Genomic DNA, 16,429 nt, shown 5'->3' with positions numbered 1-16,429 from the left:
AGGTTTGCTTATGTTTTGCTGCTGACCGCCGTCTACTGTGTGTGATACACTAAGTTCCTCATACAACAACCCGTTCTCACTCCCGACTCGTCACATATTTACGCTCGGTCAGTGCCCCTCGGCGTCACTTTTGAACACGCAGGGTACCCCTTTGGCGTCGTTTTTCGACGAACAGGGAACTGCGTTGCTGTTTGCTAAATGCTCCAGACCGAGATGTGTGCAATTCTTAGCATTTCATAATTATTTATGGTTTAAATATTTTGTAGCACCTAACCCCAACCTCACCCTAACCCTAAACCTAACCCTAACCACTTCTCAGCCATATAAAACACAACACGCGAATAAAAGTACAGTCACAGGTATTTATTGCACAAACTGACCAAAAGCATTACAAAATATAACAAACAAATCGTTTCGAAGACCTTTTTGCACCAAAGCCGAACAATAACTTTACATGAAGATGCCGTGCTTGTCCGTGAATACATGAAGTCGCTCCCATTCGAAAGATAAACCGGAACAGCTAGATGAAGTCGGTCACGGGAGCCAATACCGTTTCACGTTCAAAGCCAACGAAATGACGCGATCGGTCACGAGACACGGGAGAGCCAATGGCATCGAAGCTGACGTAACTTCCTCTGGCGGCAATATTTTAACGTCGTTCCTTCACTGGATTTGAGATTTACGGCGGATGGTGATAGCTTTCGGATCTGTTCCTCATACAAATCGATCGTTTCGTGTTGGTACCCTTGGAATATCTGTATTTTTGAACGACATTGTGGCTGCTTGTATTATGTGTTTTATATTACGATAAATAAACTGTTACATTACTTGCTCAAACTGTGAAACTGTCTGAATAGCGTCATGTAAACGCAATTATCCTGGCCATTAAACTTAAATTAAACCCCGAAACATCATCATTGCAAATTATATCTAATATACATTTTCATAATAACTGTAAAATTCGTGTGCCCTTCACGTCGAAAAACGACGCCTGCGCGTTCAAAAGTGACGCCGAAGGGCGCTGACCGAGCGTAAATATGTGACGAGTCGGGAGTGAGAATGTGTTGCATACAACCCCGCTTCAAAAATCCCAAACTATCACTTTATGACAAAAGTATGAGTAAGGGAGTGAACCCGCAGTGGACGCAGATTAACGTGTTTGCAATGTAACGTTAACAGCGAGTTTACAGTCTCATTGATTTAACTATGCAGCTAGCAATGTTACTTAGCCGATAAGCTAGCGTCATTCAAAACTTACCGTTCTTTGTGCAACTTCAAATGTCGAACGAAGTTAGAAGTTGTTGCGTCTCCGTCTGTAATCTTCGACCCGCATGTTTTGCATATTGCAATTCGTTTTTTGTTGACCACCTCGTAGTTTTTATACCCGAACGAAACTATCTTTGGTATCATTTTTGCCAACTGGCGCGTTGTTTGACAGATTTTCTTCATTGGTTGTCCTGCAATTTGATTGGATGGATGCTGTCGGATCAAAACAACGTGGATCTAAATTGATTGGATGTTGTGCCGACAGCACACGCACACGCACACGCACACGCACACAGAGAGTTACACACAAACACAGAGATAGCGGTCCACGTCAACATACTTTTTAATCTTTGGGTTTTGGGGAAAGTAGCAAGTCTTTTCAAGTCAAAAGGCTCAAGTCCAAGTGAAGTCACGAGTTACTGATGTTAAAGTCCAAGTCGAGTTGCAAGTGTCTTTACATTTTGTCAAGTCGAGTCAAAAGTCATCAAATTCATGACTCAAGTCTGACTCGAGTCCAAGTCATGTGACTCGAGTCCACACCTCTGGTTTGTACAAGCATTGCGCCGATTTATGTATCTGCTGGGTGCTCAAACTGACAAGTTCGACAACCTCATGTAGGATGTTAGAGGCTTAATTTTCCCAGAGCAATGCGCGCAAGTATTTAAAAGTAATGTGCTATAGAACTTTACCGCTAACATATAATCATCCATGAACAGAAAATGTGCATTTGACATCTTGAGTTGCACAGACCGATCGGCATTCAATGTGAGAGAGATTGAAGATCAAACTGCTCCATACGCTTGAACACACCAAAACACACTATCAAATAAAATGAGAGGGTGCTCGCTGCAGAGCCAAGGGGGTGGAGAAAAGCTCCAGCTTTACCACTTGAATAAAATTTGGGATCGGCACCTCTGTCATGTGAAAGCTCTGTCATGTTACCTTGACATCAGCTGACAGAATTTTGCATGAAATACTTCTTTGTAAGCCTTTGTGAGGAAAATATTTTCAATATATTCACTTCCACTCTAATGACAGAAGCTAAAATGAATTACATTTAACTCTATTTATGATGCATGAATGTTTATGTCAGGCATAAACTCAGTCTCATTGTAATCATCTTTGGGTAGAATATTAATTATCAATTTATCTAATCATCGTCATATCTGAGCCCAAAATGTACACTGCAAGATGTGTTTATTCTTGTAAGAAGATTGTATTGTTTTCATTTGCCAAATTATGAACACAAATTATTAATGACAAACCTTGTATTATACCTCTAATGGAGCACACAATAGCACACACATTTAGGCCTATAAACTTACACACAATTAGACAACTACAATGTTTTATTTAAGTAAGGTGAATCTAAGCAGCTTTTAAGTTTTTAATGCATTTATGAGAGTATTAAAACTAAGTTCAAACATTCTACTTCACATTGTTTTTGCTCTTTGGGAAAGTATGGTAATATTCCAACTGGCCAATCAAATCTGTTGTTTATTTTTCAGTGACATGCATTCTAAAAAATTTTATTGGTATTTTACTAGACAAAACAAATATACATTCATGAGATTACAGAATATCCCAATTCAGTGACATGTGTTTTAAATTATATTATAATAACAAATCATTTATTATTATAATAATAATAATTACTATCATTATGACGACATTTAGCCCATTATTTTTGTGGGGGGCGGTAAGGGACTTGGAAAATGGATAGGGGGGCGCTGGCATAAAATGGCCATCTCATTACTTGTGCTATTAGATTAGATAGACTTGTGCCGCTTTTGACACCATTGACCACAGCATACTTTTACATAGACTTGAAAATTATGTTGCCGTTAATGGAATAGCATTGAAATGGTTTTGTTCATACCTATCTAACCGTTTTCAGTTTGTAAAAATAAACAACAAGGTGTCACTCAAATCACTAGTCCAGTACGGCGTGCCACAGGGCTCAGTCTTAGTGCCTCTGCTCTTCACACGGTACATGCTAACTCTGGGAGGTATAATTAAGAGACAGAGAGTAAGTTTTCACTGCTATGCTGATGAAAATCAACTCTACATTTCCTCGAGGCCTAATGAAACACAGCAGTTCACCAGAGTAATGGAATGCATAGTTGATATAAAAAACTGGATGAGTAGCAACTTTTTCTGTTGAACTCGGACAAAACAGAAGTGTTATGTAACGAGTTCAGTAGTCAGGAAGGAAGAGGACGGGGTTGGCTGGACTGACACAGGCTTTTATTCTCAATTAACAACAGAGGTAAACAATCCAATAACACAAAACACAAGCGGCATTTTCTTCAGCATGCTGAGAGTCCGTAAGAATCCAGTATAGTCCTCCGAGTGATCTCCACCGGGTAAGCGTTTGTGTATGCAGCCCATAGTCAGTCCATCTCTCTCTCCTCGTGTGTGTGGCGTTTGGTCCTTATATCCGGTCTCTCCGCGCCCTTACTGGAACGAGACACAGGTGTTGTTTGTTTGCACTTGCTCCACTTACTCACCGCTCGTCTCCCGGCTCTCTCTCCCGCCGCAGACCTCGCTAAACCACACCCCCCTCGCCACATACCCCCACCGCCCGTCTCAGGCCGGGGAGCCGTTTGGCCTGCAGCCCCCCCATTCCTGGAGAGGAAGTCAGCCACAACCATCTGTGCACCCGGCCTGTGGACCACCTGGAACTTAAAAGGCTGTAATGCCAGATACCAACGGGTGATCCTGGCATCGGTATCTTTCGTGCGGTGGAGCCACTGCAGGGGGGCGTGGTCCAAACAGAGGGTGAATTCCCGGCACAGGAGGTAGTACCTAAGGGTGAGGATGGCCCACCTGATGGCCAAACATTCCTTTTCTATGGTGCTGTACTTAGTCTCTCTCTTTGAGAGCTTGCGACTAATGTACAGCACCGGCCGCTCCTCACCCCCCACCTCCTGGGCCAGGACGGCACCCATCCCCCTGTCCGACGCATCAGTCTGCAACAAGAAAGGGAGAGAAAAGTCAGGAGAGTGTAATAGCAGCCCGCCACACAAGGCAGCCTTCACTTGGGTAAACGCCTGCTGGCATTGCTCCGTCCACTGGACCGGATCTGGTGCTTCCTTTTTAGTAAGATCAGTCAATGGGCTGGTGAGGTCCGAATAGTTGGGCACAAAGCGGCTGTAGTATCCCGCCAGCCCCAGGAACTGTCTTACCTCCTTTTTGGTCTTAAGACTCAGACACGTCGCAACGGCTGCGGTCTTATTAATTTGGGGCCGCACCTATCCGTGTCCCAAGTGGAAGCCCAGATACCTGACCTCCACCCGCCCAACAGCACACTTCTTCGGGTTGGCCGTGAGACCGGCCACCCTCAGCGCTCCCAGGACCGCCCTTAGGTGTTGGATATGCCGCTGCCAGTCGTTGCTGTAAATGATAATATCATCTAGGTAAGCAGCGGCATATGTCGTATGGGGTCGGAGGATACGGTCTATGAGACGCTGAAAGGTGGCCGGCGCTCCGAACAACCCAAACAGAAGTGTCACAAATTGGTGTAATCGAACGGCATGGTGAAGGCTGTTTTTTCCTTAGATACTGGCGATAAGGGGATCTTCCAATATCCTTTCGTTAAGTCCAGTGTTGAATAAAAATGAGCCGTGCCTAGCCGATCAAGTAATTCGTCAACCTGCGGCATTGGATAGGCATCGAACTTCGATACCGCATTCACCTTGCGGTAATCCACACAGAACCTGACTGAACCGTCCATTTGGCGACCAAAACTATCGGGCTCGCCCAGTCACTGTTGGATTCTTCTATTACCCCCATCGATTACCCCCATTTCCAGCCGGCTGCGAACTACTACGCCCGGTGCCGTCTTGATATGGTGCTGAATGAGGTTTGCTCGACCAGGTAGGGGCGAGAACACGTCTGCAAATTCTGACTGCAACTTGGCCACGTCCGTGAGCTGGGAGGGTGAGAGGTGATCTCCCCCTGGGGCCAGAGCGAGTGATCATGACTTTGTATTCGCTTCTGGTTCCAGATCATCCTCTCCACTGATTACCGTCACCAGCATTACTGACTCCGCCTTCTGACATTTTTTAAGGAGATTGAGGTGGTAAATTTGACGCCCCCCGCTCCTATCTGATCGTATTACCTCATAATTGAGATCTCCAGCTTGCCGTGTGACCTTAAACGGCCCTTGCCACTTCGCTAGTAATTTGGAACTCGATGTTGGGAGTAATACAAGCACTTTTTCACCCAGTGTAAATTTCCGTAAGTTAGTTCCACTGTTATACGAGGATGGAGGTTTGGTTACACCGTACGTGTACCATGCGGTTATTATTCAATGCCCCGGGCCGAACCAGGCTTTGATGGATGGAGGTTTGGTACACCGTACGTGTACCATGCGGGTGTCAGGGACCCGGATCATTGTCCCCACCTCCATCACTGGACACCGATAATTAAAATGGTCCGGGTCCCCGCAACGCCAGCAGGCCGGCCCAGGCGTACCCGCCATCCTGGTGGCGGGAAGTGGAGCACGTGAAGGGTGAGGAGAGAGGGTCGACCCGTTGGCGTCCTGGAATCCCCGGGGCGGAGCTCTGGATCCCTGGCTGGACGGGACCTAGGCAGAGGGATAGGGCGAGGAGAGAGAGAAGAAGAGGGAGACAAGACCTCAGAAGAGGAGAGAGAGCTGGGAGGGGTTCGCCCACCCCAGTGCACACCACCATCTGGACTTCTGCGAGATGGATGGCTGAGTCCAGCGACGTCGGATGGTGGCACTGGACCCACTCGGCCGTCCTCTTGGGTAGTAGAGCGATGAACTGCTCCAGCACCACGCGGTCGATGATGTCGTCAATGTCGCCTTTCCCAGCCAGCAGCCATTTGCGGCAGGAGTCCCGGAGCTGTTGGGCCATCATGAAGGGTCGGCCGCTTTAGCCCAGCCCCAGCTATCGGAACCGCTGGCGATGTTCCTCCGGGCTCCGGCCGACCCGCTGTAGGATGGCCCTCTTGAGGTCATTGAAGACCAGGAGGTTCTGGATGGGCAGTGACCGGGCAGCCAGTTGCGCTTCCCCCGACAGTAGTGGCAGCAGGCGCATAGCCCAGTCCTCCGGGGGCCAGCCGCTGGTCTCCGCAGTCTTCTCGAAGAGTTCGAGGAACGCCTCAGGGTCATCCTGCGGGCCCATCTTGGTAAACTGCAGGAGCGTGGCATGCGTCGGTGGTATGGCCGCTTCCGACACAGGTGTTGATTGTTTGCACTTGCTCCACTTACTCACCGCTCATCTCCCGGCTCTCTCTCCTGCCGCAGACCTCGCTAAACCACGCCCCCCTCACCACAAGTTACTTACTGGACCGAAAACCGCCATATGTAACCACCAAGAATACTGCTTAACTATTGAAGGATGCTCAATAAAACCCTTGTCGTCAGCTAGGAATCTGAGTATTTTATTCGATAGTAATCCATCATTTGAAAACCATGTTGCCAACACCTGCAAAACCGTGTTTTTTTTTTCATTTTAAGAATATACCTAAATTACATCATATGCTGTCACTATTAAATGTAGAGAAGTTAATTCACGCATTCATGACGTCAAGACTAGATTATTGTAATGCACTGTTAGGCGGTTGCCCTGTAGGTTTATTACAAAAACTCGAACTAGTTCAAAGCATGGCAGCTAGAGTTCTTACACAAGCAAAAAAGTATAAGCATATTAGCCCGGTCATTTCAACATTGCACTGGTTACCTATTAAGCAACGTATTAACTTTAAAATCTTACTGACAATACCTGAGTGAGCTTCTACTACTATACAGTCCATCAAGTAGATCCTTTTCCTACCTAGCACCCAAACTCTGGAAAAGTCTTCCGAGTAATGTACGGGAGGCAGACACACTGTCAGTTTAAATCTAGATTAGTGTGCTTAACGAGGCAAAATAATCCAACAAATATATATATCAAAGAGGTAGATGATAGATTTAATATTATCTTAATATTCTAATAGCTAATTGCAGTTACAGTTTTGTTGTGTAGTGGGGACATGTCAGGTCGCCGCCTCCCTCTTTCAGCTCCACCACCTGGACTGGTTACGGACCTCGGAACAATGAGAAAAGACAACTGAGAGCAGAATACCGTTCTACAAGTACATCAGTTGTTATGGGAAGTGTTCCTGGTTCTGGTTGTTCTAACTAATGCAGCCTAATAAACCCTAAGATGGTTTGTATTATGGAAGTGTTGTGTATGCAAGGTTGAAAAGATTGGTCTTTAATCTAGATTTAAACTTAGAGTGTCTGCCTCTCGAAACAGTACTAGGAAGACTGTTCTAAAGTGTAGGTGCTAGATAGGAAAAGGATCTACCACCTGCACTTAACTTTAAGATTCTAGGTATTACCAACTGACTGGAGCCCTGAGAGCATAGTGAATGTGAATGACTGTAATACAAGAGAAGCTCACTCAGGTACTGAGGACCTAAACCATGTAGGGTTTTATAGGTAATCAGGAAGATTTTAAAGTTAATGAATTGCTTAATGGGTAACCAATGCAATGTTGATAAAACCAGACTAATATGCTCATACTTTTTTGTTCATGTAAAAACTCAAGCTGCTGCTTTTTGAACTAGCTGGAGATTTTGTACTAAGCCAACAGGACAACCACTTAATAGTGCGTTACAATAATCTAGTCTTGAGTTCATGAATTCATGAATTAGCTTCACTGCATCTGATAGTGACAGCATATCACGTAGTTTAGATATATTCTTAAAATGGAAAAACACAGTTTTTGTGGCTTTTGAGTCTAGTCAAGTCCAAGAGCCCTATCCTGAACCAAGTCCAGTCCACAAATCCATTCCTGAGCCATGTCCAGTCCATGAGTTTGTTCCTGAGTCTAGTCATGCCCAAGAGTCTGTTCGTGAGTCAATTCCAGTCCATGAACTCGTTCCTGAGCCCATACAAGCCCAGTCTGTTCTGCCTAAACCACCAGTGGCCCCACTTATTCCGCCCAGACCACCATCTGCTTCATCAGCGTCACCTGCTGGTCAGTCAACTTCACCAAGTTTGCCTGCTCTGCCTCTGCTCTGGTTGCCGCCCTCTGCTTAGCCACCACTACCATGGCCGCAGCCTTCAGCTCAGTCAGCTCTGCCTCTGGCTCTTCTCTAGTCCCCGCCTTCTGCTCTGCTGACTCCACCCTGGCCACCGCCTTCTGCTCTGCTGACTCCACCCTGGCCACCGCCTTCTGCTCTGCTGACCCACCCTGGCCGCCGCCTCCAGTTCCACCAGTTCTACCTCTGGCTCTGCTCTAGTCCTCGCCTTCAGCTCTGCTGACTACACCCTGGCCGCCACCTCCAGTTCCACCAGCTCCACCTCTGGCTCTGCTCTAGTCCCCGCCTTCAGCACTGCTGACTCCACCCTGGCCGCTGCCGCCGCCTTCAGTTCCAGCTGGTCCACTTCTGCTCTTAGTAGTACTAGTACTCGTAAGTTAATCTGCATCACCTGTGTCTTGTTATCTTGTTTGGTCAGCCTCTATACTCAGTTCACTCACTGCTTAGTCTTGTTAGTGTTACACCCTGCATTTCTGAGCATTCTTATTGTTGGATTATTGTGTATGACCTTTGAATTGTATTTTTGTCTTCTCAACCTCTGCTGCCTGCTCTGATCATTGCCTGTGATTTCGTTTGTGAATGTTTGCTGCCTGCCCTGATCTTTGCCTGTTTCTTGAACTGCACCCTCCAAGTCTTGGAGCAATTCATAACAGCGGGACAATAGACTATGGAGGGCACCACAACAAAACACTGTATATAATATATAAAACAATATATATTATAAAAACAAGATATTTTAATAACATACAGTTTTGTTTTCTTGCTTACTGTTTGAATGCATTGTGGTCAATATTGTATTTAACTTATTTATATTAAAGTAGGTTATACTGTATGAATACATCTGAACTTAATTGCACATCATACTTGCTTGCATTTAGTCTGCATGGGCGATGTAGGATATCAAACACAGTGCACTCTTTTAAATCTATACTGTGAACTTGCAGATGTCATGGTAACAGCTTCGACATCATTAGAGTAACCAGATGTTAGATAATGGTAGTTTTAATAGTTAAATATGGTATTTGCAACACTTTAAAAAAATGTCGAGATTTTGCTGACTCATTTCAGATCACAGGTAGGTGTTTAATGTCATGACATTAGCTGGGAAATTCCTGTCAGGTTGCAGATGTCTTAGCTTTCTGATATGTATTAACGAACCCAAGAATCTTCCAAATTTGGACCGGTTCTGAAATGGAACCAGTTCTTGATACCTGACTTTAGAAAAGAAGAGAAAAGATGGTGGTGAAAATCAATCTGCATTGTTTATTTTTATATATTTCTTTCTAAAAATCTGATAAAAGCTAATTTCATTGAAATAAAACAATTGACATTGTGGAGAAATCACATTATGAATATAACTTTTCTCTTTTGCACGCTGGTCACAAATACTAACACATTTTGTTCCACATTTTGCAAACTCCATTTGCAAGGATCAAATTTTCCCAAATCATTCCATCTCTAACTTTAAATAACTCTGAACGCTGCTTAAAGTGCCACGTTAACATTAAAGGTCCAATGTATGAAATTTAGCGGCATCTAGCAGTGAGGTTTCGAATTGCAACCAATGGCTCACTCTAGCGCTCACCCCTCCCTTTCGAACCTCTACAGTGACTGAAACAGGACTAAGATGTCATCACGTTTTCGCTTCTTTGCCAAATGAGATAAAGTATTTACGAAACACGCTCTGTAGAGCTTTCCTGTAGCTCAAAGGTTAGAACATCGCGCTAGCAATGTCAAGGTCATGGGTTCGGACCCAGGGATTGCACATACTCAGAAACAAAATGTATGGTATAATGCAATGTAAGTCGCTTTGGATAAAAGCATCTTCCAAATGCGTAAATGTAAATGTAAATTGCCACAAACGGTGATTATCAGAGTCCAAGCATGTTTGGAAAAATGGGAAAAATTACCTACCTACCTACCTACTACGACAATTTTTGAAGAACAGGTCCTGTGGATAAATGCTAACATTAATAACATAAAAAACACAATTTCTTATATTTACGCGTTTGGTGGACACTTCTATTAAAAGCAACCTTTTTTATCAGTATGTGTGTACCCTGGGATTGAACCTTTGCTTTTCTGGCGCAACACATTGCTGACGAGTTGGTTTGTTAAAACTCTTTGCCAAGTTGGGATGTTAAAACTCTTTGCCAATACCATTTTACCTGAATCATAGATAACTTCGACTGGTTCATTATACCTACTAATATGACAAATTAAATTTGTATCACATTTACAGTTTAGTGCAACATGCTACTGACTGAGCTACAGGGACTGTGTTGGTATGTTAAAACTCTATTGGAGTGTTTGCCTAAATATAAAACTACTGCCAATGCCATTTTAACTGAATAGAGAATGTGAAGCTATGTTGAATGTTGCGCCATCTTAGGAGGATTGCTGATAGTGCGTTTAATGCAGTGTTTTGTTTTTCTTGTTTGATTAGGAAATATAAGTATGGTAGGTCAGTCTTGCTGTGTTAAAACTGCAATAGCATTATGCAGAGTTGTTCAGGAAAATCCCATGGTTATTTCACTTTCGATTTCTCCATATATTAAATAAAACAAGTAACGGTACATATCAAAAAAATAAAAGCAGTAGAGTATGATCCTCCCAAGATGGCGGCGCCACTGCAACATGCAACCAACACATTCTCTGTATGACAACTTTAGTTGGTCTCATGTTTTGAATTTCCACGACAGGAAATACTGTATATTTCAGACACCTAACATGTATATTGTCTGTATACTGTATATAAAAAATTGTATTGGTGTAACTTATTATAAAACTCAGAAGTGTCAGTTTATCATGATTCCATACAGATTTAGTAGCTGCTGGACTTGCCCTCTAGTGGACTCAACACTTGCACATGCTACATGTTATACAGTGATTGCTACTTTCCGGCATACACCATGTCTATCAAGTAAGGGTATTGTTGGCAGTGGAAACGCAAGTCAGATGAGGGTTTGCCATCCCAAACTCTACCAATGTACTGAACTGAACCGCACCGCTTGGTAGAAAAACCCCATAGATGATGCATTTGAAAGGGAGATGCTTTCAACCCTAAAACAGAACGGATAGGTACAAATACACAGTGAATGAGGAACACCTGGAAGCACTAAGGCGGGGCAACAGTGAAAAGAACATGAGGACAAAATACTAGTATTAACCAAACTTGCCAAACCATAAACATAGGTGCATGACAGTTACGATATAACATGGGAATGTGAAGATGCAGAATGAATGTTAAAATTAAAAAATGTACAATTAAGTAATTTCAGAGAAAATTGTCTCAATACTTTGGCAAGGGATTGTATCTGTAAGAAAAAACTGACATTATGATTGTGTTCTCTGCTTCCTTTTCATTTGTCCCTCTATTCAAACCATCACCTCCATGTACTACCAGTACGGCTGCATGACAGCATCTCAGAGGAAGGTCACCATTACCTAATTTTTGACCTGTGAGTTTTTCTTATCAACTTAAACATAAAAGATTATCATACTATAAATGAGTGTTCCTGTAAATAATAATTTAGCTATAGTCTACGATGAATAACTTTTTGCAATGGAAGTTATTATCAACACCTTTAATTAATGCTATTAGTATTTTTTGTCTGGTTCAGAGTTACAGGTGGTGAGCTGTTCGAAGACATTGTGGCCAGGGAATATTACAGTGAAGCAGATGCCAGGTATGTGAACACTTATGGACTGCTGTATAGGGATGAACCGAAATTAAAATTCTTGTCTAAAGCCGAAAACACATAACCACATAGGCCGAATACCAAACACAGTTTTCTGCATTTTTTTCAAAATGTGCTTTGTAATATTTTGTCTTGCTTTTCAAAGAAGAAATAATTATAAAAATACAATTTAAAAATAATAAAAGGTGTCAGCTAGTGCGATTGCTGCAACCCGAGTTTGCTTCCTGTCTCGCATGGTCCTTTGCTGATACCGCTCCCCTGCCTCCACCCATTGCTTTCTTGTCAGCTGTCCACTGTCCTATCCTAATAAAGGCATAAACAGCACAGAAATATAACATGAAAAAATATTTAACACTAAACATTTGAAAGTCTAGCTGACATTTTACCAAGAGCACAATATAACTTAAAATAAGTAAAATAAAAATATTTTATATGGCCATCTTCCAGCCTGTCCTACTTGTATAGCCTATATTTGGTCAATAACTGACTCCTGAAAGAATGTAACGACCTCAGATTTTTTGACTGTTATGTGATATAAGTCGAGTCGATGTTGACTAGTCGATGATGTCAATAATAAAATAAACAATATATAGGTGTAATGGAACGGCCAACAGGAACACGGACGAAGGTAGTATTTAACTCAAATATGCTTTAATTAAACAAACAGGAGTAAATCACATAGACAGGTTACAGATTCGAAATGAGAGAAAGAACATGAAACCAGTCTGAGTCTTAGTCATTTATGCATTTGGCAGACGCTTTTATCCAAAGCGACTCACATTGCATTGTATTATACATTTGTTTCTGTATTATACATTTGATCCCCTGGGATCGAACCCATGATCTTGGCATCGCTAGTGCCATGCTCTAACCACTGAGCCACAGGAAAGCTAAAAAGAATTGCTTGATGGTGGTGATAGGTGACAGGTGCAGGGATTGCTGATGAGGGACTGGTGAACAAACGTGGAGGATCATGGGTGATGTATTCCAGGGGAACACAGGAGAAAAAAGCAGAAGAAAACAGAGAGGCAGACAGGACTGTAACAATAGGAATGCTTTTTTGATTGGTGCGGCAGTAAGACACTAGTATGTGTGGACTGTGTGAGAATAAAATGATTTGTGAGACTCCCGCAAAATAGACTTAGCCTATCTAAATATAAAAAATCCAAATACATATAAACAGTTGTTCACCTATTGCACAAGAGAAGCAACAAATAAACTAAAATAAAACTATTTTAATGCACGTTGTCAGTGGTAGCGGGGTGATGCTGTAAAAGAGCAGCAGGTGGATCTCCTAAATACAGCAGCGCACTTCTGATGTGAAGCGTCATGTGATTTCCTCATATGTTACAAGCATTTTAATAAATTTAGTTATATCTCTTATCTCTTAACTTTACAGGTCCTCTCAGAACATGACCTTGATGAACCACACCAAGTTTCGTAATGATTCGCAATTGTGTTTGTAAAATACTGCATTTTACGACAATAGATGCCAAATAGAAAATATAGGTGACTGATGAATGGCAGAATGTTCTTTGTTTTCAAATGAAGTGACGACTTTATTTCAAATGATTAAAGGACTATTTGTTACAGATTTCATAATCAACTATGTAATATGTGACCCTGGATCACAAAACCAGTCTTAAGTAGCACGGGAACATTTTTAGTAAAAGACAAAATACATTGTGTGGGTCAAAATTATCGATCTTTCTTTTATGCCAAAAATCATTAGGATATTAAGTAAAGATCATGTTCCATGAAGATATTTTTTAAATTTCCTACCTTAAATATATAAAAACTTTATTTTTGTGAGTGGATGGTCTGCCATAGTGCCCCTGATTAACAACTTCAAAGGCAATTTTATCAATATTTTTATTTTTTTGCGCTCTCAGATTCCTGAGTTTTAAACGGTTGTATCTCAGCCAGATATTGTCCTATTTTAACAACTCATATATCTATAGAACGTTTATTTATTCAGCTTTCAGAATATGTAAAAATCTCAATTTCGAAAAATTGACCCATAAGACTGGTTTTGTTGTCCAGGGTCACATATCAAAGGCAACTAAGATACACATAAACTGATATAATACTCTAATGCCAAGGTCTCTGGAAAGAGGTTTGGTTAGTAATATTAACATTCCGTATGGTGTAAGCAGTCAGGTGGTGGCACGTCTTTCACTGGGCATACTGGGCTGTGCTGCTGGGGAGAGAGTTGGATTCTGTTCAACAGCCTTGAACACAAAGCGATGTGGGATGCTGATCTCCTAAGGCACCAAAAGGGTGCCTACCAATCCTACCAATCTGGAACAGGCACACAAGAACCTGAATCAGGTGCAGAAAGATCCTTAACAACATGGAATGCACAGATGAAGGTACCTTGAAGTAACGGGTTGCTCTCCTTAGCTCAATTTTGTTGCAGACGTTTGTTGCTGCCTTCTGTCTTCTATTAAGGTGATAATTAAGAAAAATGGGGAAATTCATTCACGTATGGAATTGAGGGAGCCAAACAAGGCCGTAAGTGCAGAAGCATCTCCATTGTGAAAGGCCAAGTCACAGACCAAAGATTTCATGTCAGCGGAACACCTGTCCCAACTGTCTCAGAAATGCCAGTAAAGAGCTTGGGGAGATGGTATGATGCGAAGCTCAAAGACACCGAGCAGTTTGAACAACTAAAAAATGATACCAGCATGTACATGGAGCGCATCAACAAGACATTGTTGCCAGGAAAACTCAAGTTGTGGTGCTTTCAGTTTGGCATACTCCCAAGACTCTTGTGGCCGTTAACTGTGTATGAGATCCCCATTACCAAGGTTGAAATGTTGGAACGGCTGATAAGCATACAGCTGAAGCAGTGGCTTGGAGTTCCACGTTGTTTAAGTTCTGTTGGACTTTATGGACATGGCAAGTTGGAATTACCAATCACAGGGCTCGTGAAAGAGTTCAAATGCACAAAAGCAAGGCTCGTCATGACCCTAACTGAATCTGAGGATGCAGTCATTCGAACAGCAGCCGCCCCAGGTAGTAGCGGGAAGGAAGTGGACTCCATCAGAAGCTGTTCAGAGTGCAAAGTCTGTATTCAGAGATGTGGTTGAACAAGTACAGCATGGGAGGGCAGGGTTCGGACTCATCCCAAAAACTCCTCTGTGGCACAAAGCAAAATCAGTGCAGAAGAGACAACTAGTGGTATAAGAAGTCAGGAGACAGGAGGAGGGAGAGCGACATGCCAAAGCTGTCTCAATGGGCAAGCAGGGGAGATGGACCAACTGGGAGGGCCTGGAGAAGAAAAAGCTCAGCTGGCGTGACATCTGGCAAATGGAGGGAGCGCGGCTGAGTTTTGTCATCAGAGCCACATACGACCTGCTACCCTCCCCCCAAAATCTGAAAAACTTGTATAGGTTAGATCCCGCCTGTTCCCTGTGTCAAGTACCTGCATCCCTAAGGCACATTCTATCAGGGTGTACTACAAGTCTCACCCAAAGTGCGCTATACTTGGTGGCATAACCAAGTACTCAGAGAGCTGGCATCAATACTGGAACAGAAGCGAACCACCACAAACAACCTCCCACAAACATTGGCAGGACAGGTCAACTTCACAAATTTCGTACCAGCTGGCCAACATCAAGGGCATCGTAAAATACCAAAGGATGCAAGTATCCTGCGGTCACCGAGGGATTGGAAATTGGAAGTGGACCTTGATAAGAAGCTTGTGTTTCCCCCAGAAATAGTGGCTACAACACTCCGGCCTGACCATGGTCCTGTGGTCTCCAACAACAAAGCTGGCATATGTTGTGGAATTAACAGTGCCATGGGAAGATGGGGTTGAAGAGACTTATGAAAGGACAAATAACAAATATTCAGACATCTACCACCAGTTTGCTGAGAAAAATAGGGGTGAAGGGTGACTCTCTCAAACAGGCCATCAAGTCCATGTCAAGTGCTGCCGAAAAAAAGCAGTAACTGGCTCTGGATCAAGCGTAAGGATCCCATCTGGACAGCAAGGTAGAGATAGATGGTATACAGTCAGGCGAAGGCCCGACTTAGGGAGAAGGACGCCCCTGCCATGCAGATCCCATCAGGGATATAGAGGGTATGGCATGGAGGGGGTGTACCTGGGACGCTGGGTACACCGTTGAGCCTTCTGGAGACGTTGTGGGCTTCAATCAACGAAACGTCGATGAAGCAGGGTTCCCACCTGATGACCCCAATGACATACCTTAGAGCACTTCATGCTTCCTGCTGCTGACCAACTTTATGGAGATGCAGATTTCATTTTCCAACAGGACTTGGCACCTGCACACAGTGCCAAAGCTACCAGTACCTGGTTTAAGGACCATGGTATCCATGTTCTTAATTGGCCAGCAAACTCGCCTGACCTTAACCCCATAGAAAATCTATGGGGTATT

At 43.2% G+C, this 16,429-nt stretch overlaps 1 protein-coding gene across 1 annotated transcript in view; it reads left to right on the top strand.

The window, feature by feature from the left end:
* LOC130550120 (calcium/calmodulin-dependent protein kinase type II subunit alpha-like) overlaps positions 1–16,429 on the top strand; it is a 105,074-nt gene that overhangs the window by 28,069 nt on the left and 60,576 nt on the right. The window contains exons 4-5 of the mRNA XM_057327499.1: positions 11,732–11,786; positions 11,949–12,014. Of these exons, the coding sequence (XP_057183482.1) occupies positions 11,732–11,786; positions 11,949–12,014 (121 nt within the window). The remainder of the gene's footprint in view (positions 1–11,731; positions 11,787–11,948; positions 12,015–16,429) is intronic.

Source organism: Triplophysa rosa, unplaced genomic scaffold (genome assembly GCF_024868665.1).
Source record: "Triplophysa rosa unplaced genomic scaffold, Trosa_1v2 scaffold23_ERROPOS4800000, whole genome shotgun sequence".
NCBI classification, from domain to species: domain Eukaryota; kingdom Metazoa; phylum Chordata; class Actinopteri; order Cypriniformes; family Nemacheilidae; genus Triplophysa; species Triplophysa rosa.
Note: the sequence above shows the minus strand (reverse complement) of the source record. Positions and strands in the feature narration are given on the sequence as shown.